General features: G+C 42.4%; 1 protein-coding gene across 2 annotated transcripts in view; it reads right to left on the bottom strand.

Moving 5' to 3' along the window:
- Positions 1–8,468: 8,468 nt before the first annotated feature.
- SMTN (smoothelin) overlaps positions 8,469–27,885 on the bottom strand; it is a 70,633-nt gene continuing 51,216 nt past the window's right edge. Inside the window, exon 18 of one of the 2 annotated variants that reach the window (XM_044275257.1) lies at positions 8,469–12,136. In XM_044275257.1, the coding sequence (XP_044131192.1) occupies positions 11,986–12,136 (151 nt within the window). In that variant the 3' untranslated portion in view covers positions 8,469–11,985. The remainder of the gene's footprint in view (positions 12,137–27,885) is intronic. The other variant, XM_044275256.1, reaches the window with a different exon arrangement.

Here is a 27,885-nt window from a genome sequence, read left to right as displayed (position 1 = left end):
TATCTCAACGTTCATCATTAATGACGCCCCTACATCCGGTAGGGTTTTTCTCCCGGACCCTCAATCCGGCCGAGGTTAACTACCCCATAGGGGAAAAGGAAATTCTGGCAATAAAAAACGCCTTGGAAAATTGGAGACATATATTAGAAGGCTCGACACACCCAATCACCATATACTCAGACCACCGCAACCTCCAATACCTAAAGACCGGTAAAACATTATCCTCTCGCCAAGTGAGATGGAGTTTCTTCTTCGACCGCTTCGATTTCCAAATCACATACAGACCCGGCTCAAAAAACGGAAAGGCAGACGCGCTATCTCGTTTGAATGATCCCCATCCAGGGGCAGAATTCCCTTCGTGGGTAATTCCACCCAAAAAAATTATCGCCACTGTAGCTCTACGACAAAGGCTCAAGGACTGTTTAACCCTAAATGAAAACGATCTACCTCCAGGACTCCGTAGGGATGATGAAGGGTTCTGTTATAAGGGAAATCATCTATACATACCACCAAACGTTACAACACAAGTAATTCAACTATGCCATGATACTCCCCTGTCGGGTCATCCGGGCATCTCCAAAACCATGGAGTTAGTCCGCAGATATTACTGGTGGCCCAACATGTTACAGGAAATTGAGGACTACGTCGCCTCATGTGAGATTTGTGCCACCTGCAAACATGATCGTAAGCAACCTTACGGCCTACTAATGAATCTCCCGATACCCTCCAGACCCTGGGAGTGGGTTTCACTGGATTTTATAGTTGACCTTCCTTCTTCACATGGTCATAATACCGTACTTGTTGTTGTTGATCTACTAACAAAAATGGCACATTTTGTGGCCCTGAAAAAATTACCATCTTCGAAGGAGACTGCTGAGGTTTTTGTGACTAACATCGTCCGTCTACATGGAGTGCCTACTAAACTCATATCGGACAGAGGCTCACAATTTATCTCCAAGTTCTGGAAGGCTCTTTGTGCGAGACTCCAGATAGACCATCGGATGTCCAGTGCATACCACCCGCAGACAAACGGACAAACAGAGAGTAAACCAATGCCTCGAGCAGTACCTTCGCTGTCACTGCTCATATCTCCAGGACGACTGGGAGCGCCTGCTCCCTCTTGCGGAATTCTCCTATAACAATTCCAAAAGTGCCTCCACTCTTCACTCTCCATTCTTCTCGAACTACGGTTTTCACCCTTCTCCTATCACTCCGATGAGTATCCCTACTAACGTACCAGCTACTGAAGATTACATCTCCACATTACAGAAGACCCTCAAGGAGCTTAAAGAAAACCTTATCCGAGCTAGAGATCGACAAAAAATGTATTATGATCGACGCAGAAGGCCGAGTCCCCCTTATCAAGCAGGGGACTCCGTCTGGCTCTCCACCAAAAACCTCCGCTTGGGTACTCCCTCTAAAAAATTGGGGAAACAGTTCCTGGGACCATTCCGTATCGAGAAGGTCGTCAACCCCAACACGATGAAACTTATTCTACCTCCTCGTTTTCAGGTACACCCCACCTTTCACGTATCTTTGCTGAAGCCTTTTCGTCCTAACCCTTTCCCGGGCAGGAACCCTGCCCAGTCACCTCCGGTCATTGTCCAAGGTGATGAAGAGTTCGAGGTTGAGGAGCTCTTGGATTCCAGAAGGAGGAGGGGGAGACTCCAGTACCTCATACGATGGAAGGGTTATGGTCCCCAAGATGATTCTTGGGAGGAGGCCGATGATGTCCACGCTCCAAAATTGCAAAGGGAGTTTCACCGCAGGTTCCCCGACCGGCCCTCCCCTTCTAGGGTACCCCGGAGGGGTTCCCTTGGGAGGGGGGTACTGTAACGATCGGCAGGGTGGTTCCATCTGCAGCACAGCGACTCCTCCCACTGGGCGGAGCTACCCCATATAAGCCCCGTGGCAGCTATGCACAGTGTTCCACTAATTTGGAGTGTGCGCCTGTGCACACTGCTACTGAAGCTCTCCCCACTGACATTGGATCCGGACTTCAGAACACCTGGGAACCTTCTCCAAGACTCCGCTAACCTCCCATGGCAATCCGGGACGCTACTTAAGGATTCTACCAAACTGCAAGTAGAGCTATTTAGTGGCTGACTTTAATCTGGACTACCAATACCTTACATCAGTGGCGATAATATTCAAGGCACTCTGTTCTCTGTGTAATGCTTGCAAGGGGGCCGTGTGTAGTCCAACATATGACTCATGGACTATATCTGTTGCCTGCACCATATGTATAACTGCATCCACGTGCAGGGCGTATAGAGATAGCCGTTAATAATATAATCAGAGCAGGGAGCAGGTGTATGATGTTAGGGTCCCTAACTCTGTAGTTTGAGAGAGCCGCCTGGGAATCCGTTACTGAACCTGATCTAACCTCACCTTCCTTCTTGGTCTTGTGCACTAGTTAATGCAACACGCTTCCGCAGTTGAGATCCTCACAAAACAGTTCGGCGCCTTACAGCAGGCAGCTCACGGACAACACAAGAAGGGCGTTAAATATCCTTCATCATATTGTACGTCAGAAAAGTCCTGCTCTTTTGGTCATGCTAGACGCCGAAAAGGCGTTTGATCGCCTAAACTGTTCTTATGCCTTCTCAGTCCTGGAAAGACTAGGCCTAGGAAGTACTCTAATCACAGCCATTAAAGCTTTGTATTCCGTTCCTACAGCAAAAGTATTTGTAAATGGAGCAGTATCAACTTTGTTCCCTATTACCAACGGTACCCGTCAGGGATGTCCTTTATCCCCCCTCATTTTTGTTTTAGCCATAGAACCCTTAGCTCAAGCTATCAGGCAACATCCAGATATTGCAGGTGTCACATTTTATAATAAACAACACGGCATATCATTATATGCTGACAAACTCTTATCCCTCTCCTCCCCCCAGTCATCTCTAGTAGCTTGTCCTATCAGTTATAGAAAGATTTGGCCGTATATCTTACTACAAAATGAATGAAAACAAATCCCAACTCCTACCCTTTAATATCCCTTCCCAACAAATACCTGAATTAAAGTCAACATTTTTATTGGACTGGCAAACTACTCTCATAAAATACCTGGGCATTAATCTAACATCTTCTATTGCCTTATTGTTTCAACATAACTACCTCCATCTTTTAGATACCATCAAAAACGATGGGTAGGCCGTATTGCTACTTTTCAAATGATGACCCTACCTAAGCTTTTATTCATTTTCCGCACAGTCACCATCAGAATACCTTCTCACTTCTTTATAAAAGCACAGGGTCTTCTCAGCTCCTTTGTTTTGGCAGGGAGGAAACCACAAGTGTCCTCCTCCTCTCTAAAACAGAGCTAAAAAGGGGTGGCGGTCTGGGATTACCCAATTTGACAGATTTCCTGGCAACACAGGTCAATCAGTTTAAACCCTTTCCCAACTAAGCTCTCTAACCTACCCTACTTAATAGATGCAGCTCTTCATCATTGGGGCTCATTCCACCACAGAAATGCTCCTGAAAATATCAATGCTTCAGCTATATCTCCCCCTCAATTACTAGAGATGAAACTTCCTAACAGCTCTCAACTTGGAGATCACAAGGTCTTTGGTTGATTTCACAACTATATAGTAATGGGCAAATAAAGTCCTTTACTAATCTTCAACAAGAATTTGTGTTTCCTCGCACAGATTTCTATAAATACTTGCAAGTTAGACATCTGTTGCAAACACACAACCCATGTGAAATTGTAGCCAACAGGCAACTGCTTGAGTTATGGGGTTCCTGTAGGGTATCCATGAAGACCACAAGGCTTAAAACCATATATTTGAGTTTGGGTGACAAATGGTACACTCTTACATGTACTATGGTCCTATCCCAGGTCAACAAATCTATGGAAGTGTTTGACCTAGCTTCCAGATTTTGTGGCTTAGTCCTAAAACCTTCACCATATTGGGCCCTCTTTTTCATGGATATGCAGACATTCCAAGATCTTGTAGGACCCTGATAGCTCACCCATTCATAGTTACCAAACTAAACATAACCAGATGTTGGAAATCAACTCTCTCGACGTTGTCAGATATTATGCAACGGGTGCAACAAAACTGTTTATATGAGAAAATAATGGCTATCAAAGACCATAAACCTGATAATTTCAACTACCATTGGCAGGCCTGGTTTAATTTTCTGCCTATGCATACTCAGCACATAACGCAATGAATTAGAATCACGATACCCATTGTATCCAGTAGACTTGATTAGTTGGTCTGTTTTTCAGTTTTAAGATAAGATATTCCACTTCTTATATAGGGTCTCCAAATGCTAATCACTGGCAAGGATATTGTGTATCATATCTATTGTTTGGAATCCTGCACTGTTATTTCACAAATTGTATATTTGTAAAACCCAATAAATAATTATTGAAAAGAAAAACTCAATAATATGCACTAACACGTAGTAAAATGCAGTGCCCTAAATTCGCCACTAGATGGCTCTAACACGAATACCAGCGTTCCATATTACCTCTCAGACATAAAATGTAATACAAAACGTCCCGACCACAATTATGAGAAATACTATCAGTTGATTATACACAGAAAACTCAATAGTTATTAGGGTAGATACGAACCCTTGCTCTGCTCAAACTATGACCAATCTCTGATAATGGGTAGTATTGCGACAACTTATAAATTATCAGGCCTGATATTGACTATGGAACGTGAATATTACAATCAGAGCATTTCTCCGATAAAGATTAGATCTTTTATTTAGTAATATGCATTTTTACTGAATAGTGATAATATTGATGTAGCACTTTTAACATTATACATCCGTACTAAAGCGGGGAGTTACAAAATATCAAGCCAGTTAATTCAATCAATACTACACATAATAAAGTTATACTTTACCCGAGAATGCAAATGATATGCAGAGTCTATAGGAAGTCAGCTCTAAAGTCTGTTCTGATCATTGGGATTTTTCTCCTGGGGTGTCCCTCCTTTCTTCCTCATTTTCTTTGCGAGTGGTTTATTAATCGAAAACGTAATCAGTAATCATTGTCGGTTAGGCGTGTACATATGATAATGACTGATGTCACTATCTCCCAGAATGCATTTCGGCTATTGGTGTAAGGTTAATTATTCAACTCTAGGTGGCACTATTGCATAAGCTACTAGCATCATTATTAGTAAGGGTTAAATGACCAGGTCCTACTTCATCTTGCATTCCATACATATAACATATGGAATCTTAAATCAGAGCTACAAGGATTAACTTTGACACATATACCAACTAAAGCACAGACATTAAAGGGGTTGTCCAGGTTCAGAGCTGAACCTGGACAGCCCTCCATTTTCACCCAGGCAGCCCCCCTGACATGAGCATCGGAGCAGTTCATGCTCCGATGCTCTCCTTTGCCCTGCGCTAAATTGCACAGGGCAAAGGCATTTTTCAGAGTTCCGGTGATGTACCGGGGCTCTCCATGGGGCTGACAGGAACCCCGGTGACGTCACCGGCACTGATGGGCGGGATTTGGCTCTGCCCTAGCCAGTAAAACGGCTAGGGCAGAGCTAAAGCCCGCCCCTCAGAGCCGGTGACGTCACCGAACACACTGCCGGGCGGAAGTTACCGCCCGGCAGTGTGTTATTGAAAACAAAAAAGAGCCCATGCCCTGCGCGATCTAGCGCAGGGCACTGGAGCGCATCGGAGCATGAGATGCTCCGATGCTAGTCTCAGGGGGGCTGCCGGGGTGAAAATAAGGGTATGTCCGGGTTCAGCTCTGAACCCGGACAACCCCTTTAAGGTACCAGTTTAGACGTCTCCCAAACTATCAAATTTATGGTATCGATAATATAATAGACCTTGTACTATCACAGTGTGTCTCCTCCGTCACTTCAACGGATAATGGATTGTTAGTTAAAATAATAAATCCCCGTTCGGGTAAGGCGGTGTTAAAATCTATGCTCAACATTCTTCTCATCATGTTTTAGGACTGTATGCATTCCTAGTGAGAAATATATAAGATAATAGATGCATTGACGTCCTTCATAATATTCAACAATACATACGTCCTATTGATTATCTTATTTTAAAAAAATAAAAAGGTTCATTATACGTGTATACAGACATCAGATTTTCTGCTTAACTAATAGACATCAACTGTAGGGATAATTAGTACCAGATAGTCTAGAGCAGTGGTGCCCAACCGGCATCAGGCAGCGAACTATGTGTGAGCGCTCATCTCGGCCGGCCATTGCCATTCAGTGAATCAATAACTGAATGGCTCAGGCGGGATGAGCGCAGCCAGCAGTGACAGACAGAGGAGGGGAGGTCACGTGGGCAGGGCCGCAGCAGGGGGATCAACCTATGAAGTAGCGTGCGTGCTCTGAGTCAGGAAGTGTGCGCGCACCTATCTCACTCACTTCTGTGCTTGCCGCCGGCCGCAGCTCACCCTCCTCCAGGTAGGAAAAAAACTTTCCATTTTTGCAGCCACTCGCTTGATCCAGCTCCTCTCTAGTCCTCCTGAAAACTGTGTGCCTTGTAGTGTACACTGCAGCCGAGCTGAGCCTGTTGCTGCTTCAGTAAAAAAAAAAAAAAGCACCCACTACTGTGGTGTGTGTGCCAGGGCATATTACTGTGAAGGGGGCACAAGGGACATTACTACTACAAAATGCCCAGATGTGCTCCCTTTCACAGTGGCAATGCCCAGATGGGACCCCTTTCACAGTGGCAATGCCCAGATGGGACCCCTTTCCAGTGACTATGCCCAGATGGGACCCCTTTCCAGTGGCTATGCCCAGATATTTGCCCCTTTACAATAGTAATGCTCATATGTGCCCCCTTTACAGTGTTTGCATTTCTTTCTGGCAAAGCTACCTGGTTCTGGCCCGCAAAATTTATACCATGTCTAGTGCGGCCCTCAGACGAAAAATGGTTGGGCACCACTGGTCTAGAGAATATCCTTATCTCAGTCAATAATCTATAAGGAGACCAGAATGACTCTTCTCAGACTTCTATACATCTATAGAGAAGAAACCTTATGAACAGTGTCCTTTCCATTAACCCCTCTTTGAACTTTAAAATACATACAAAATGGCGAATATAATCACAATATGGCCTATTATAGGTAATCAAATCTACTATAATTAGGACATTTAGATATAAAATGTTATACACCTATGAAAAGGACACGTAAAAAATAAAATAAAAATTAAGGCATTGTCAAACGGTCTGGCCTATGTTGAGATTTAGGGAAATCGAAAGGTGTAAGTAGCTCTATGCATTATCCTAAACTGTTCCTCCTGTTTCATTAAGATTGTAAACTTAGAAGAGTATATAGTTGAAATAGAAAATTGCCTCGTCCTCCATTGGTCCATCTTATTTTAGACGATTTCCTGACTGCCATCAACCAGTCTGGACATTAAGCAAGATTAGATCTTCGGCACTAAAACAATTAATTCGGCCGCAGATCATAGAGAGAAATTGCCTCATCTTTGGTATACCACTGAGCCTGAGTTTTTTTTACGGACTGCATTAGGCAGGAAAGATTGTAAGTTCTAATATCAGGTAAACCAAGGTCCCTCTCCCTCCTACGCATCATCAATTTACCAAGTGAGATACGAGGGCTTCCTTGTCCACACAAAGTAAAGCCTTTGTTCAGCCTAGAGACATCCTTATGTTGCAATAACATGGGAATAGTTTGCATTAAGTACACACATCATTTTAGTGGCTCCTACCCAAAGGCAATAATGGAAGATTGCTCTTAGAAAAAGCAGGTGAAAAATTCAGCTTGTAGATAAGGCCTGGGGAACCCCCAATTTTAATACCCGAGTACACTATGCTAGTAGCAGCAACCAGGATATCGGTATCAATATGCTTCGCTCCTCTACCACTGGAGCCCAAAAATAAAAATGGAATAATTTGGAAATATTCACTTTAAACAAAGAAAAATTGCCCAAATTTTGACATCACCCGAGGTGCATTTCCCAGATCAGTATGAACATCAGACATGAACAGTAGGATATCCTCTGCAAAAACAGAAGTATGCAAGCATTTACTGTGAATCTGGATACCTTTAAATATATATGGTATTCTAAAAGACGAGTAAGTGGCTCAAGAGCAGTGTTGAAGAGTAGTGGGGATAAAGGGCACCCCTGACTAGTTCCCTTTTGCAAAGGAAAAGGGGTGTGATAAATTCCTTAGGTGTATACTCTCACCTGAGGACGATCATAGAAACCCTTCAAAAATACTCAAAAAGCTCTGTCAAAACCCATTATGTCCAGCACCTGCCACCTAAATCAAAGGCTTTTTCTGCATCTGATGACCTAGAGACTAATCGCATCTTTCTCAGTCACCAATAGATTAATTATACCCCCATCCTGATATTTCACTTTTACTTTACTCTCTAAAGTAGAAAGATTCACACCATTGCTGTAATAAACTGTAACTACTTCCAATTATGGCTGCCAACTTTAATGCAGATTGAAATAACGAGCCTGGAGAGGTTATTAGTTAATAGAAATTTATTAAAATGACAGCACACGCTGGTGTATAAAAAGAATGGAACACAATAGCTGTGTATGAGGAGTGATCATAGCTTTCTGGTCACAACAGGCAGACTGGTTGTTGAACCTTTGTTCAGAGAACGGGAACAATAAAAACCTGTATGGCACAAATTGCTGATATGATGTCACAAACAATTTAGGATTTATGCAAATAAAATGAAGTATGTAATATACAAATAAAAGTATACAGACACAGTTAAAAAAGCATTTGCTGGAAAAAGAATGGCAAGTGCACTTTACAAACATGGAATAAATCAGAGGGGAGGGACAAGAAATGAGAGGTTATCACAGTTTCATGATGGCTGAGCCTAGCTCTGTAGTGTTAGATTTGCATGAAAGTTATTATCTACTACCTTGCGCAGGAAAATACAGACTGCCTCACAGACCTAGAAGATGATATGACAAACAGGTTATTGTTAAACTGCAAGTCCTGTCATGGCAGAGTTCCCTAACAGGCACCTGGCATCAACACACTGGAAACACCTAGACCTGGCTGTAAGCGACACAAGGTTCAGTGGTGGACATGTGGCCTTTATGGAGTATTGTACTGCTTATGCCAAGAGGACTAGATACAGTGTCAAGGTGTACCCAGTATCTCCCTGTCTAGGTGGTCCCACAGAGTCTGCACCTTTGGAGTAGTAGTAGTTATTGGAGAAATCCAAAAATGATCTGATACACGCCAGAAGATCACATTGGTGATGTCTTAGCTGAACCACTACCGATTTCCTGAGTAAAAGGGTTACATAAAAATAGCTCAAACCCCTTTGACTGCTCAGATATGTCAGACACTGGAAATAAGGCAGATTGTAACCATCCCAGTCAATATAGTTATTTGGGTGTAAGAATTCATTTTGGAAATCCATGGTGGTCAGAGATCAAAAGCTCATGTAAATCTTACATACCAGATGATTTTGACTGGATTTCACCTTCAAGATTCTTATAGGTATCATTGATGCTTCTCAACATGACAGGAGTTGCTGTATATTGAAACAGCCATTGTGTAACCAGGGCAAGGTAAAGGGTCACTGTCTAACTATGTAAGGAAATACTCTAACTTTTAATCCACCCAAAGCATTCAATTCTCCAAGAACAAGTCGTATGAAGGAAGAGCAAGAGCAATGCGCAACTACTACTAGACTTTATTACAGCTCATTATTTTATCACCAGGGAACATGGCTGCACACTACCTTTACAGGTATCAGGGTCCTTGTAAAACATGTGTGCATGCTCCATGTGCCTGTCAATTAAAACTGAGAAAACACAGCCGAAAGCACAAAGCCTGAGGCTCTCATCTAAGATGACTTTCTAAGATGATCATTCATTGACTCCTCTCTCTCAAAACTGTAAATAACGAGACTGCAGCAATTTTTTTAAAATCTTAATTCCTAAATCACTAGAAGCTACAATAGACTGCAGTGGCATTCCTGGAAGGATGACAGCCAACAATGACATGCACTTAAGTCACTGTCTAGTCGGCAGACCTGTTATATATGAAAGCAGGCAGCAGCACCGACATATGTATGACGCATATGTGGTGCAAAGCAATGAACCATATTAAAATATTTTTTTATAAAAATCCACTTCTACAGTTTGTGACTATCTGGCACGAGGAAGGAACGGACACATTTAAAATTAGAGGTGTATTACATTGACCAAGAAAAGAAAACATTCTAGCCTCTTGGTTGGACCCTGATAATGCAGTCTGTCCAATGAGATCATTTCTAATTTAGAAGATAAAATAAATGGTTTCAAGACTGTAAGGACTCCATTTCTAAAATAGATCATAGACTCTATATAATGTAAATCTGAACACTTTTTACATATACTCACATAGTGGAGGTACCATAAAAAGGGGGTTGACCGGAAAATGGTATTGGTAAACAGAAAAAAAAAAATCAGGACAATCAGGGTAAATGTTGGAGAACACTGAGGGCTCAACAAAAGGTTCTCTTTCAATAAAGAATATCTGTCTATGAGTCAGTCATAGCTGTGATGGTTGGCACCTAGATCAGCACTCGGATACTAACAAAAAGATTCGAATTGCTGGTTATTAAGAGGTTTCCTGGTTTTATATCAATACTGCTTAAATCGCAGAGTAATCAAAGGTTCAGTCCCTAAACATTTTCCAAATCTCAGCTTAGTCAGTGAATGGGAACATTCTTCAAAACATCCAGATCATCCTCATGTGCATGTAGAAATGAAAGCTCCGCTACACAAATGAGCGGCGAGTATGAGCGTTTCCATTCACTAATCACAAAACAATTGCGAAGAACTGAAAGTATGAGAACGCTACAAGTATTCTCCTTATGCAATGATTCAAGTGGTTGTCCCTATTAAGATAACGTATTCCCGATCAATAGCTGGGCTCTCCGCCAATCATGAGAATGGGATCAGTGCACCCCTGTTTGAGTGAAGCAGCAGCCGTGCCTGTGTGCGGTCGCTCGATTCAGCTCTGGCAGATATACAGTAGCAGAGTGTTTGTACTTTGCTGTCGCTGGCAGACCCATACAGTTGAGCGGAGCGGTGAATATGCATGTGTGATTGCCGCTCCATTCAAACCAGGGAGCATGGGCCTCCATTCTTGTGATTGGCAGGGGCCAGACCCTTAAACCCTATGTTGTGTATTGGGGATAAGTTGTCACAATGGGACAACCCCTTTAAGCTGTATTTACCTACAAAACACTGTTCTTCATTCCAATGTGGCAAGGGCATGCTGTTCGTTAACTGATAAACTGTTCTTTAATGCAGAAATATCCATATGGAACATGAACCTTCATACTTGCAGATAATTATTGGCTATGTCCATGTCTTTTACATTAAGAATGCATTAGGATTCATGATGAGGTGTATGACTGTATCACCTACCAAAGAAAATCCACAGTGATCAGTAATGACCAGCTCACCATCTGTGCCTAGACATATAGTACATTTTAGTGAGCTCTTCTCAGCAATATTCTGGATTACTTCTCAAAGTAGGTCTATATTATATCCGAGTGCCACTCTAGTTGTGCCTAAGTGTATAGAGAATTGAGAGCCAATGAATGTGGAGAATAAAATTGTTCTGAAGCTTGTGGCTGATTACGTAAAGGCCCAGCACTTACCTGGTGCTATTTTATAATACTATCTAAATATATTAATTCTGTGGGAAGAGGGTTAGGTAGTCCAGGCAGTGACATAATCCTACTAGCACAGCAGCAGAAGTTGACCAAAGAGCCACAAGGCATTGCACTGCAACACACAGCAAAGCTCTGGCCAAAGTCAGATTAAAGTGAGGAGGCATTAATAAAGCAACGTCAAATGTAGTCAGTAACTGCATCATTAAAAAGCACAATGTCACCCCATACAGTGTCCCTTTAGTGATGGAGGGGGTTAACTTAGAAGTTGTGCAGTACTGCAGTGGCATTAGCCGCATTGTGCTGGTGCTGTGCCAGGAGAATTCAAGGGGATAAAAAGGGCTGTATTAAAATTCGTTCTTGCGTAGACGCATTTCATGCCGCCTCAGGTGGTTGTATAAGGACTGGACGTAGGTAAAAACGCACTTGGAGTCTGGCTTCTTCCCCATGATCATCATGTCCTCAACCTCCACCAGGGGGACACAGTCCACGAGATATCTGAAAGACATTTTATGAAGTTTACTGAGGATAATCGAGAGGACTGCTGAAGGCAGACAAGACGGAAGAGCAGGCCAGAAAAGGAGGCGGCAGAATTGGCCAAGTGACAGAACTGAAGATGACATGGTTTGGTATTAATCTGAATGCATAAGATGACATAAAAAATGTTTTATTATTTTAATAAATGCAGATATACAAATCCAGCAGCGCTACATCTATATATACACACTTAAAACACTGCGTATATATGCCAAATAGTTATCATGGAGGTCTTCACAGATGGGCTCCAGACCACACGGCAGATTTCCACAGGGTTTATCTGCAGCTGTCCTATGAAAATCTACAGTACAATACAAGTATTAATGACTACTGAAACCCTTGGATCAAAAATACAAGCTCACTCTCCATTCTCCTCCTGTCTACTCAATCAACTTTAATTTGATCAGAATCCAGCTTAGATTCCCATTCAGAAAACAGGAGGGTCTGGAGACCAAGCAATCAGACCGAATAATGGAATAGACACTGAATGGCATCGAGCAGCATGCCATCTTTAATGTGGTTTTCCAGGATTTTCATATTGATAGTCTCATCAAGATAGGTCAACAATCGGGGCTCACTGGGGGTCAAACTCCTAGCACCCCCACTGATCAGCTGTTTGAGGAAGCTGCTGCACCTACTAGAGCTCTGGTGAGTGCCTCTGCCTCTTCGCAACTTAAACAAAGCGCTGTCCATTGGATGGCGGCTGTGCTTGGTATTGTAGCTTAGTCCTATTCACTTGAATTGGACAAAGCTGTGCCTAGGCCATGTTATCGATGAAAGTGACATTACATGGCCTAGGAAGAGGCCTACACACTCACATACTGCCACTGCCTCTTCACACAGCTGATCGGAGGGGATGCTAGGAGTCTGTTCCCAATAGGCCCATATTTATGACCTATCCTGAGGATAGGTCATCAATATAAAAATCCTACAAAACCCATTCAAAGACGTTGTCCGGGCTTTTTAATATTGATGCCCTCTACTCAGGATAGGTCATCAATATCAGATTAGCGGGGGTCCAAAACCCGGAACCCCCGATGATCAACTATAAGGGGAGACGTTGCGCTTATGTACTGCCTCCCTTCTCTCTTCCTGCTCTGCTGTTGCATGTCTATGGGACAGCAGCAGCAGATAGGAAGACAGAAGGGAGACGGCACGTGTCGGACCCCCAGCCGATCTGATATTGATGACCTATCCTCAGGATAGGTCATTACGATAATCCTAGAAAAGCAATTTAAGGTGCAGAAGCCAAATGGTGCAAAATTCTTAATAAAATTTATTTTTTAGCCCAAAATAAATGCAAAAAAAAAAAAAGATTGAAAAGTGTCCATAGCCTTTAACATATGGTATTTTTTTTTTTTAGCTGCGCATTAACCACTGGGGTGTATTTTATAACAGAATGTGCACTAGAACATTGCTGCATTCACATGTGGAACATTTGCTGCCAACATGTCTTGCCAGCATCTGTTTGTTGGTATGACAAGATTATTATTGATTACATAATAGATACCCACCAACATCCATGGTAGATGGTTGGTAAATATAATTCTAGTAAATTTACCAATTTGCCAAATAGGCAAGGATAGATATACACTAATATCACTATACTAAGCTAATTGTAATGGTGCGAAGTTTAATATATCCATTTTCTAAACCAAAAACCTTTAAAAGCCTGATGGGATGCGGTCCATTTTGTGTCATTTCATCTACTGTAGTCTCTGCAGTAGATCAAGGACTCCCTGCTATTGCAATCATGAATATGTCTGCAGTACACTGCCATGTATTAAACAGTAGAGCAGACTAAGTACATTTTATAGTGCAATAAATTGTTACTGAAAGAATACATTATAGTCCAGTAGAGAAAACCAGATAATAAACTCTAGGCATGGATTAATAGGACATACCCCATGCCAAAAGCAGAGCAGACCCAGTTTAAAACAAACGTCAAATTAAAAGAAAAAATAATTATGAACCTGCGACGAGATTAGGGACAGTTTAGCAGAGTGGTAATAGGGTACAATATATTCTGGACACAAAGCTTAAAGCCATGTACACCTCCAGAGGCAATTTTTGTTTAGGACTGCATTTTACTCATTTTTGGCAAAAAAAACAACATTTTCAATTGGCCTTTATTAAAAAATATTGAGCCATTTTGTCACAAAGGGTTAACAGTTTTTCTGTGTATTTTCACTTTGTGCTAATCTAATGATCCTCTCTAAAACTACTGAGGTCATAAACACTTATTTAAGCCACATCTTATCAGAAAGATAAGAACCGAGTTATAATGAGTGTTTATAATGTCAGAGAGCAGAAATAAGGAGCCTGTCAGCTACCAAACTGAAGGAAAAGAGAATATCCAGGAGGATGCTACTAGAGCATCTCAGCTACGTACAGAAAAAAGTGCTCCATATTTTTAATGAAGACCAATTGAAAAAATATTTAGCTCAAAATGAGTACAATGCGATAAAAAAAAATGGCCCCCCAAAAAGGTGTACATAGCCTTTAATTCATAAAATCTAAACTGGTAAACTAAATCAAAGAAAATCTAAACATTACTATTTTCACCCACCCACATATTCTGCAGTGCTGCACACAACTTTTGACCTGTGCCTGTTGCTAGGGAGGATCACAATCAACTTCACACACACAAACTATGAAAGCAGACCATGCAAACACAGGAAATATTCAAATAATTTTCTTTTCTATGATTATATCTGAAATTTCATGGTATAAGAAGCAAAATGTCACATCTTCCCATTGTACTGTATATATGAATATGAGGATTAGGTAGGAGAGCTGCTAGACAACTGCACCAAAGCATGCTTTCAGAACATGTAAGAATTCCTTTTAATTGAGAACTTTTTTTTAATTTTTTATTAGGTTTTTGTACCAAAAAGGATAAAAATTAAAACTTAACCTCTACAAGACACTGCCAGTTTTCAGCTTATGGACCGAGCCTAATTTTGCAAATGCGGTAGCGCATTTTTTTGCCTTATAAGACACACCTAGGTTTTAGAGGAGGACAATAAGAAAAAAAAAATAATAATTCTCATCAGACCCGCAATGTTAATCAGCCCTCAGCCCCAATCAGACCCCTAATGTAAATAAAACCCTCAAATCAGACCACAGATCAGACCCCAATGTGAATGACCCCCAATCAGACCTCAGATAAGAGCCCCAATATAAATAAGATCCCCCCATTCAGACCTCAGAAGAGAACCCAATGCCTCATATCACATAAAATAAAACAAATCTACTTCTCTCCTGCTTTGGATGCCACCGCTCCTCGCCTTCAGCGTTCTCTCCTTCCTGCTGTCGGCTGTGCTATGAACCTACATGCACTGTGTGAGGTCACAGAGCACCCTCCCAATGTACTTCACATTAGTGGTAAATTTGGGTCGATATGCTTTCTCTTTATAATAAAAAAATTGACAAATTTGAATTTGTATTCTCTTAAGACCAATAGTGATAATTCACTGAATAATTATTAACATTCACCATATGTCAACTTTATGTTAGCATCATTTTGTTAAAGGGGTCCTTGCACTTTCATCAGCTGATGGATAGATCATCAGCTTCTGATCGGCGGGGGTCCGACACCCGAGACCCCTGCAGATCAGCTGTTTGAGAAGGCAGCAGCGCCCCAGCCTTCTCACCGTTTACCGCCGGGCGGGCCGCCCACTGACGTCATGACTAGTATCAACTAGCTTGGGTGTGGCTAAGCTCTGTTCACTTGAATGGAGCTTAGCCGCGCCCACGCTAGTTGATACTAGTCGTGACGTCAGTGGGCGGGCGGCCCAGCGGTAAACAGTGAGAAGGCAGCGCCGCTGCCTTCTCAAACAGCTGATCGGTGGGGGTCCCGGGTATCGGACCTCCACCGATCAGAAGCTGATGATCTATCCAGAATGATATTCCAGAATCAGTTACTATTAGACTGACTTACCCCATATTTAATAAGCCCTTAGCAACCAGTCTGCATAAAACTGCAATTTCACTATTCAGTTAAGATGGCCGCCACTGCCCTCACCCAGAGACTAATCCCGCCTGCCCTCACTACCCACAATGCATTGAGCTCCTCACATGCACTAGCCAGTAACAAAAGCCCCCCCCCCAAAAAAAGTGTCAGTAACCAGAGCTCTCCCCCCTAAAGGGTTAATCTCCTGCAGCACAAAGGGGTCCTTTTACCACACGTTGCTTTCATTTATACACTGAGCTGATGGCAGATCTCCCTTCCCTGGTCTGCGCTGCTCCAACTCTGCCTTCTCCAGCTCTGCTGAGTGAGGGAGCGTCTTCCAAGCGCAGAGACAGGGAGAAGTGCACACAGCCCAGGCACTGTTATCAGCTGCTGGGGAGGACCTGGCTTTAATCATTTACTTACAGTCCTGGCTGTCAATAATATGAGTCTGCACGCAGCCTGCTTCTGCGTGCTACGTCCTTCAACAGATAGACGGACCATGCCTAGCAACCCTATTTTAAGCACAGGCAAAAATAGGCAGTACAGGGAACAAAAATGTGGAATTAAGGGGTAATTGAATACACAGTGAAAAGTTTAAATAGGGCCACCAAGGTGATAATAATCACCACAATCCAATACTCCCAAAAAAATAAAAATACATGACAGTTATCCTTTAAGACTTAAAATTTTAGACACTTTTTTTAGACCCTTTATTTTGCCTTAAATGTTTGTGGAAAACCTAGAGGTGAAATTTAACAACAAAAAACACTCAATATCAACCCGATTCTGCAGTTTACAGAAACACCCTATATGTGGTCATAAACTGCTGTATGGGCACACCACGGGGCTCAGGAGGGAAAATGCACCATATGGTTTTTGGAGGACAGATTTTACTGGAATGGTTTTTAGGAGTCATGTCGCATTTGTACTCCTACAGTAGAAACACCTCAAAAAGTGACCTAAGCGTAGTGAGTGTTTTGAAAAAAAATGCTTTTCATGTTTCTTTAGCCCCAAATTTTAAATTTTCACAAGATGTACTCCTTACAAAGGACACCACCATTTGTTAAGCAAGCTTTTCTGAATACAGCAACACGCCATGTGGTTGTAAACTGCTGCATAGTCACACTGTATGGAAAGAAAGGAGTGCCATTTGGCTTTTGGAGGGAAGATTTTGCTGGAATGGTTTTCGGGCACCATTTCCCATTTGAAAAGACACGGATGTACCCCTACAGTGGAAACCTCCAATAAGTGACCTCATTTTTGAAACACCAGTTGAGTTATTTATCAAGAGGTGGAGTGAGCATTTTGACACCACAGGCATTTTGTAGAAATTAATGAGCAGGTGACACCCGCAATACGTTGTGTCCAGCTTGTACCATCTGAGACAGCACACCATTTAAATTGTTAGGAAGATACACCTGGGTGTGAAAATACCATAAACGTGGACGTAAATTGCTGTTTGGGTACGCTGCAGGATTCAGAAAGGGAGGAACACCTTCCACTTTTGCAGCAAATACCCCCAGAAAGTGTGAGTGGCGAAGGGGAGGGATTGCGGTACATCTTGTGTAAATACTAATGACTGTTTCCATTATAAGAGCGGTCATTAGTATGCAGGGGGTGCGGAGAGCGGCGAGTCATGCGCTGTGCTGGCTGTACTCATCGCTCCCTGGTATTCTGGGCGCCACACTTGCACGTGTCCTACCTGCGTAGAGCGCCAGGACATTCTACACATAGAAGTGCACTATGACCTGACACTGTGCGATGTCATGTCACAGTGCAACTCTAGGCCACCAGAAGACCAGGGGTGAATGTCACTGCGGTCCGGAGCAGGAGAGGCTGTGAGCTCTGCGCTGCGATTGGCCAGCGCTACAGGCTAGGAGAAAGACGCCCAGGAGAACAAGGACAGTCTCCTCCTACTATAATCAAGTCCCCTAAGTCTCTGCCTACTATAACACAGTGACCGAACATACTGGAGGACATAGCGGGAGAACGGAGAGGCGCCCAGGGATAATCGTAAGTGCAGTGAGATCCCTGGGCGCCGCTGTACAGATCATGACACTTAGTTTGCAATGTTTTGCCAGATGAAAGGTCCTCTTTAAGCTTAATTAGGCAGTTTTAGTCATTTAATGGGCAGAAAGCTGAATTTGCACATGCATGTAAAGTCCTGCTAAAGGATGATACAGCGCTGGGTGTAAAATACCCACAATACATATGATACAAAACACGGTGGCACATATGCCCAGTGGCAGAGACCCTAGTATTAACCTGATCTTTGCTGAGGTACATACATAAGTTCAGTGACTCATAATTTCCCTCATTTGGTTTGTGTATTTACAGAGAGCTTCCCCTCTCTTCACACCATATAAGTGCATGCCCAGTCTACAAGAAGTTGATGTGTGAAAGCTGCCTGATGGATTCTGAAGTAATAGATTGAGGCCCGCAGAATGCCAGGACGGTGAAGGTGGTTTTCGCCACTATTTAACACATCACTTTAAATTTGCTCATACAACTAAAACAGAATAAACTAACTAAAAATAACTAAAATAATACGCTATACCATAAAAAAAAAAACACAGAAGAGTTTATGGTTTCTGAATTTTGTACCAAACTATAGAATTTATATTTTCCTCTATCGGGGGTACTGCTACTTAGTGAAGATACACAGTGGTGTGTGGAGACTCATTTTAATGCAATGGGAAAAACTATGCAAATTAAAGGGGTATTTCCACCTCAGACATTGATGGCATGTAACTAGGATATGTCAATGTCAGATAAGGGTAGTGTTCAGAGGTGGTACCCGAACCCATCTCCAGAACCGAACACCCGAAGTAAAGAGTAGACGTGAAATAGCTGGCCCAGCTATATTTGGGACCCCCCCCCCCCCCTTCTAGCAGTGAATGGACTGGACAAAGGATTTATCAGTAAATATTAAGTGAAGAAACTGCACATCTGTAACTGAAAGGAGCAGCTCACAATAAAGGGACACTGTAGGATTCAGTCAGCCACATAAGAAATCTCCCACCTACACAGATGTCAGCTCCTAGACAGCAAGGACCCGTCACCAGGGGAATAGCTAGAACTGAATGGGCCCCAGAGCAAATGTTCTACATCCCCCCCTTCCCTCTGATATTTATGACCTCTTGACCTAGCCTGAGGACAGGTCATCAATAGTAAAAGCTTTTTTTTTCTGTCAGTATCAAGGTCCTAAATATCTGCATAGGACTAGTAGTGCTCTAAAAATTTTTTATATATATATATATATATATATATATATATATATATATATATATATATATATACACACACACACACACACACATATACATACATATATACACACACTACTACCAATATCCAGATATCTTCTATATACACACACACAATAAGCAGATGTTGACATAGATACACAAACATACTAAACACACATTTAAAAAACAAAAACAAAAAAACACTAGTCTTTTTTGCCCTATAGGACACACCTATTTTTTTAGAGAAGGACAAAAAGAAAAAAATATTATTCATTACACCTCAGGTCAGAGCACCAGTCAGACCTCAGCTGACAGCCCCAATCAGACCCTCAATGTTAATAAGACCTCAAATCAGCCCCCAATCAGACATCAGCTCAGACCCCAATGTAAATGACCTCCAAATCAGACCTTGGATAAGAGCCCCATGCCTCTCATCACCCCCATTGCCATCGCATCAGCCCCAAGATTTATAAAATAAACCACTTACCTCTCCTGCTGTCGGCTGTGATGTGAACTGGCGCTCACAGTGTGAGGTTACAGAGCACACGCACGCTGTGCGCAGCCACTGCACAGCAGTGATTACAGAGCCTTCACCGCTTCCTGGTCCTCTGGTACTAATGAGCGCTTCAATAATGGAATTGCTCATTAGTATTCGCCCCATAAGATGCAGGGGCATTTGGGGGGAAAAATGCATCTTATGGTGGGAATTTTTATAAAATATTATATACATATACACACACACACACACACGCACATGAAAATAGGTCATATTCTAGGTTCTTCAAAGTAGCCACCTTTTGCTTTGATTACTGCTTTGCACACTCTTGGCATTCTCTTGATGAGCTTCAATAGGTAGTCACCTGAAATGGTCTTCCAACAGTCTTGAAGGAGTTCCCAGAGATGCTTAGCACTTGTTGGCCCTTTTGCCTTCACTCTGCGGTCCAGCTCACCCCAAACCATCTCGATTGGGTTCAGGTCCGGTGACTATGGAGGCCAGGTCATCTGGCGCAGCACCCCATCACTCTCCGTCATGGTCAAATAGCCCTTACTTTCAACGTTTTCCTAATTTTTCGGCTGACTGACTGACCTTCATTTCTTAAAGTAATGATGGCCACTCGTTTTTCTTTACTTAGAATTTGTATTATGGCAAGAAAAAAAAGCATCTAACAGTCTATTCAGTAGGACTATCAGCTGTGTATCCACCTGACTTCTCCTCAACGCAACTGATGGTCCCAACCCCATTTATAAGGCAAGAAATCCCACTTATTAAGGCTACTTTCACACTTGCGTTCGGGGCTCCGTTTGAAGGCTCTCACAAGCGGCCCCGAACGGATCTGTCCAGCCCTAATGCATTCTGAGTGGATACGGATACGCTCAGACTGCATCAGTCTGGCACCGTTTGTCCTCTGCTCCGCTCAGCAGGCGGACACCTGAACGCTGCTTGCAGCGTTCGGGTGTCCGCCTGGCCGTGCGGAGGCAAACGGATCCGTCCAGACTTACAATGTAAGTCAATGGGGACGGATCCGTTTGAAGATGCCACAATATGGCTCAATCTTCAAGCGGATCCGTCCCCCATTGACTTTACATTGAAAGTCTGGACGGATCCGTACGAGGCTATTTTCACACTTAGCTTTTATATGCTAATATAATGCAGACGGATCCGTTCTGAACGGAGCCTCCGTCTGCATTATTATGATCGGATCCGATCGAACGCTAGTGTGAAAGTAGCCTAAACCTGACAGGGCACACCTGTGAAGTGAAAACCATTTCAGGTGACTACCTCTTGAAGCTCATCAAGAGAATGCCAAGAGTGTGCAAAGCAGTAATCAAAGCAAAAGCTACTTGAAGAACCTAGAATATGACATTTTCAGTTGTTTTACACTTGTTTGTTATGTATATAATTCCACATGTGTTAATTCATAGTTTTGATGCCTTCAGTGTGAATCTACAATTTTCATAGTCATGAAAATAAAGAAAACTCTTTGAATGAGAAGGTGTGTCCAAACTTTTGGTCTGTATGTACGTACGTACGTACGTACGTACGTATATATACACACACACATATATATATATATATATATATATATATATATATGTATATGTATACACACACACACACACACACACACATGGCTGCAGGTTATTTGTTTTCCTCTGATGACTCTGAAGCTAAAGCTAAAGGACCTTTGGATTGAAGTAAGTAATGGTAGGTTAAAAGGACCTTCGATCATGTGACATGATAACATCATAAAGAATCCTTTAGCCTGCCATTACTGCATTCCAAAATTTCCTTATACTGGTATCTACACCTTTTCTGGTACATTTCGGGACTGGCCAGGCCCCCTTCAAATAGTCACAAAAGGGGACCCGAGCTGAATTGTACTAGAAGACAGTGCTCCTGGGCCCCTTCTCAACTTGGGCCCCGAAGCAGCTGCTTCCCCGGTAGTTATGCCACTGCCTGTCACCTAACCTGACATGTCTGTTCTACCAACTATTTTCATTCCTCATGTAATGACAATTCTGGAGCATCTTTTCTTATCACTATGTCATGCCGTCCCTTTATTATTCCTCCTTGAAGTTGTGAATGAATCACTAGTGTTTTGCACTGAAGGTTCACATGGGTTTTGCCAGTTGGGATTGTGTCCGTTTGACACATTCCAATCAATGCTGCCAGTGTTAGACTGTGCAGGAAACCACCGTCAACTGGTCACACTCAATTGGACCTTCCTTGCACACTTCAAGTCAATGGGAGACGGATCCCTTTTCTATTGTGCCAGATGGTGTCAGCGTTTTGCTATCGGCTTGATGAAACTGAGCCAAACTGATCTGTCCTGACACACAATGTAAGTCAATGGGGACAGATCTGTTTTGCTATTGGCTTGACGAAACTGAGCCAAACACAGCAAGCAGCGTTTTGGTGGCTGCCTCCAGAGCAGAATCGAGACTGATCGGAGGCAAACTGATGCATTCTGAGCGGATCCTTTTCCATTCAGAATGCATTGGGGCAAAACGGATCTGTTTTGGACCGCTTGTGAGAGCCCTGAACGTTATGAATGAATTGCTAGCAGTCTGCAGTAAGGGTACAGAGGGGATTGGTAACCATTTGGGGGGGTGTACCTGCACAGTCTGAAAATAGCAGCACTGATTGGATAGAGCAAGTCTCTGCAGGTACACACCCCCAAAAGGAGGCTGGCAATGCTATGATGTCCTTTTATCTTAGGGCTGTATTAGACCTGTAGTCAACCATATTATCGCTAACTCTTCAGCAATGATCTGCCTGTGTAAAAAAGTGCTGCCAATTACCCAATGAACAAGCAAATGATTGTTCATCGGGCAATCACTTTTTTAATGCATGCCAAGAAAAAAAAATTCTCATCACATTTTGCAGCCAAGAAATAATGATTGTGTATGGGGACCAGCGACAGCATTAGCAATAAATCCTCCCCATGTAATATCAGTGGTCTTCACTGACTAGCAGGCGATTGTCAGGAGGGAACGCTTCCTTCCTGACAAACGAAATGCTGATCTGCAGGTCTAATCCAGCCCTTAGTGATTAAGGGTACTTTCACACTAGCGTTGAAGAATCCGGCAGGCAGTTTGGTTGCCGGAACGGCCAGCCGAATCCAGAAATCAGTGTACAAACGGATATCTTTTTTCCGGATCCGTTAAACGTATACATTGAAATACTGGATCCGTCTTTCCGGTATCATCCAGAATAACGGATCCAGTATTTAATCTTTTCAAAGCTAGTAAGAACTGCGCATGCGCAGACCGGATCAGTCAATGCGGCAATTTACTGAACACTTGGTACCGGATCTGGACTTAATACAGGTCAATGGAAATTAATGCCGAATCTGGCAAGTGCGGTAGTGGTCCGGGATTTTGTCCGGAAAAAATACAGCAGCATGCTGCAGTATTTTGTCCGGTCAAATACCGCATAAGGGATGGAACAGAAGACATCCTGAACAGATTGCTTTCCATTCAGAATGCATGGGGACAAAACTGATGCGTTTTTTTCCGGTATTGAGACCCTTTACCGAATTTCAATACTGGAAAAGAATAACGCTAGTGTGAAAGTAGCCTAAGGATAAGGGGCTGATGGTAGTTGGAGAGTTTAAGATCTTAATGACTGGTTCCCTTTAATTTGACAACGGCAGTCATTACATATACACGAATAGACTTCTGCAAAGCAGAGGCTGCAAGGAAATAAGGAAAACTTGCAAAGCATGACCTTACTATTGTCTGACTGTTACCATGGCAATAATGACATGAGAGCAGCAAGATATATGAATACAACATTATGACAGCTATTTCCCATGAAAACTATGCAACAAAAAGATAAGGTGAAATCAGTCATCATATGATTAGTCATCCGCGCAGGACTATAGTCATGACCACGGGAGAACTCAAGGTGTGCTCTAGAAGAAAGCACTGCATCATAAAATGGTATCAGAGGCCAATAATTTTCCACAAGACAGAAACGGTAACGGGGGGAGTCAATGTCTATTGACAACTTAAAGGGGTCGTCTAGTTTAGATAACCTATTTCCATAGCCTATCGCTATGTAGACTCTGCCTTATTTCAGAATTCCCCATTACAAAGTACTTTTAACTCTGGAGAAACCGTGGTGCTTTGAAGGGGTTTTCCGAGACTTTGTAACTGAAGACTTATCCTCTGGATAGGTCAGCAGTATCAGGTAGGGGTCCGACCCCCGGGACCCCTGTCGTTTAGCTGTTTGGTGAGCTAACAAGCGCACCAGTGCCTTCTCATCACCAAAATGTTGCATTTTTAATGTCATTTTTTTGACTGATTGAATATAAGGAACCATTGAGGGAGATGCTGATGTCCATGGAATTCTTTTGAGTTTACTGAGTGCTGAATGTGGATCCATCGGTGGGATGGTCTGATGTATTCCTGCTGGGAAATCATAAGGGACACTAATAATTGTGCCAGCTATTGTTGCCTTTTCACCCAGCTGCTTGCCTATTGTCCTGTAGCCCCTCCTAGCCTTGTGCAGGTCTAGAATTTTGTCTCTGGTGTCCTTAGACAACTGTTTGGTCTTGGCTATGGTGGAGAGGTTGGAGTGTGATTGATTGAGTAGACCGGTGTCTTTTATACAGGTAACGAGTTCAAAAAGATGCAATTAATACAGGTAACGAGTGCAGAGTAGGAGGGCCTCTTAAAAGAAAAACTAACATGTCTGTGAGAGCCAGAATTCTTGCAGGTTGGTAGATGATCAAATACTTATAATTAATTATTTAAAAATCAAACAATGTGATTTTCTGTATTTTTTTTAAGATTCCGTCTTACAGTTGAAGTGCACCTACGATAAAAATGACAGACCTCTCCATTCTTTGTAGGTGGGAAAACTTGTAAAATCGCCAGTGTATCAGACACTTATTTTCACCACTGTATTTGGCACAGTATTAAATGATTTGGAGAAGTCAAGATATAGGACATCTATTGACTCACCCCGGTCAAGTCTAGAACTTCCCTCATAGAAATTGGTTAAATTAGTGTAACGTGACCGATCCCTCATGAAGCCATGCTGATACAGTGTTATTCACTAATCTTCACTGAGGTACTCCTGAATAGCATCTCTTAGAAAACCTTCAAACAGTTTACCCACGATAGAGGTTAAACTTGCTGGCCTATAGCTTCCAGGCTCTGCTTTTGACACCTTTTTAAATTGGCACCACATTTGCCAAGTGGCAATCCTGTGGAATGCTCCGTGTTAATATAGAGTCCTCAAATATCCGAAATAAAACGTCTGTCTATTACATTATATAATTCTCAGGGGTGTATGCCATACGATCCCAGCAATTGGTCTATTTTAATCTTTTTAAGACGCTGCTGCACTTCTTCCTGGGTGAGACAGGGCACTGTTAATGGGGGATTTACTTTGACACTCTGCATTTCATCTGACAGTTCATTTTTCTCAGCGAATATAGCGGTATATAGTTCTATACAACTTCTTCCTCATCACTCTGTAAAGGGCCAACATTTTCAGGTTTAAACTTACAGTAATTGGAGAACATTTTAGGGTTTGTTTTATTATCTGTCACTTAATCTCCAGCTTGGCTGCTTTTATTTGTCTTTTACATATTAAATTTTTTTTTTCAAGGCTTCTTTGTTACCTTCCTGTTTTAGTGATTTAAATGCTTTATTTTTGTAATTTATTGGTTGCGTTACATTTCTATTTATCCACATTGTTTTTTTTCTTGTTCCTTACTCTTCTATTCCTATAAAAAGGTATGACCCGCTCATAATTAGAGCTTTTAAAAATATCCCATTTTGTGTATGCATTTTTATTTTTCAGAACGTTGTCCCAGTTAGTGAGGTTTAGCTGGTCAAATTTAGCTTTTTTGAATTTTGGTATTTTTATGCCTCCCTTAAGAAACTCTTTTGAATGATAATTAAAAGGTTAATTATTTGATGGTCACCATTTCCCATGTGTCCCCCAACCAGCATGTCTGCTGTTCTGTCAGGTCTATTGGTTAATACGCAGTCCAGTATGGCTGTCCCTCTAGTAGGATTTTGAACCAGTTGGGAAAGGTAATGGTCTTTGGTTATTGCCAAAAAACGGTTTTCTTTACAAGATCCACAGGTTCCAGTTTCCCAGTCTATACTTGGCCAACTCCTTTTGTAGCAGCCATGGGGCATTGGTTATAGCCTGTAAAAATAAGCAGCCCTATCTAGCTGAGCTAGAAGAATATAATGTATAATAGTATTCAGTTAGAGTTTTTGCTCATTTTGTCAGTCAATTGGCTGCTACGTTACACTGGTCAATTATCGGGAAGTATTCATAGGATCCCGATCCCTGATCAGTGTAATAGGGCGACAAGAGATTCTTTGACTGATGAAGACTAACTTCAAAAGCAAGAATAGGTGCCATCTCATTCACATCATTAGACAGGTTAGGGAGAAATATTTTACTATAATATGTTCTAATCGTCATGAACACATGAAAGTGGTGTGTGTGAGGGATGTACAAAGACACAATGTAACTCTATAGTAGTCACCGTGTGTGCTTCCTTTTTACACCACACCATAACAAAATCTTAAAGCGTAGCAAAGATTCAAAAAAGGTTTGAATAATGGATGTGTAACAGGGAGCCGGCGGTGCGCTTCCCCCTTGCAGAACCGTCGGCACCCCGCTGACAGAGGGAGGAGGAGCTGGCGCCGGATGTGGCCGGAGTACTCATCTCCCTGGAAACAAGGGTGGGGGGAGGACCAGGCAGCACGCGCTTCCTCAGCGTGGCCGGTGTCCTCCTTACCTTAAGCAACAAGCAGGAATGAGTGCCGACGGTGATGAGCCGGCGCTCAGAGTAGTGGCTGGGGATGAAGCAGGGTCATGCGACGCTGGCCACGTCACGTGACCAGTCTGGCCTATTTAAAAAGCAACTTCCTGGCCACAAGTTGCCTGTGATTAGTCTTTATACTCACTAGCGTATTTCCTGCATGTGTGTTTGTGGAACTCGACCTCGGCTTGTGGTTGACTCCTGATATCGTGTTATCCCTCTGTACCGACAAGTTTGTATTTTGACCTCAATTCTGTATTTTCCCTGTGTACTGATGTGACCTTGGCTTCCATTTTGTCCCGTTTTTGTCTTCGGTGTTATTGCTTGTTTAGTTTCTACCCAGCCTGCAAGTTTACGATTCTGTCTTTGGTTTTCTCCACTTTGTTCCCTCCCTGTAAGCCCCTGCATGTACATAAGCTAGGGACTTCCGTCCAGTTGTGCACCGTTGGTTAGGACGGATCGTGCAAGTAGGTAGAGATAGCGGGGTGGGCGGAGCTCAGGGCTGCACGTATCCCTACCACTTGTGAAATGATGCTCTTCTTTGTACAGTTATAACTGTAAATAAACAGGTCTTTTTTGGCGTTTCTCTCTTCAAGCCAACTTATTCCCTGTTTTAGCTGGACAGTTAGATGCATTTCATTTAGAAGCAGGGGGTGTATGCCTTCTGTGAAATCTGCAAGCGTTCTACTACCGTGACATCCTTTCCCTTACTTCTCACTATGTTTGTTTTTAGTTCCTGAGCTCACATGAACAGATCAGGAGGGATAAATGACAACAGGCTCCTGTGATGTTCAGAAGCTGTGTAGGAGATTTGGACTGCAAATTACCTGGAGGCTAGACCCCATGACACTACATCTTTTTTCAGGTGAATGCAGGTATATTTTTTACATAAAGTGATTTAGAAATTTGCTATGCACACCATTCTCTATTAAATGAAATGAATAAATCGTTCTTTAAAAATTTTAAATTTAAAAAATAGTTGAAAGTACAGAGACTCCTTAAGACAAATACCCCATAAATTTATATCAATCTTTCAATGAAAAAAAAAAAAATCTGTTTTCTGTGTGTGTACAGTAGGCCCTCAACACAAGGGAACCTCTGTCATCAGGTTTGTGTTGCCTTATCTGAGGGCACCATAACAAAGATATTACAATTCAAACTCACTTTTTTGTGCAATCATTTTCTGTGAGGCTTAGGCCTCATGCT

This window comes from Bufo gargarizans, chromosome 1, assembly GCF_014858855.1.
Source record: "Bufo gargarizans isolate SCDJY-AF-19 chromosome 1, ASM1485885v1, whole genome shotgun sequence".
Lineage (NCBI taxonomy): Eukaryota > Metazoa > Chordata > Amphibia > Anura > Bufonidae > Bufo > Bufo gargarizans.
Note: the sequence above shows the minus strand (reverse complement) of the source record. Positions and strands in the feature narration are given on the sequence as shown.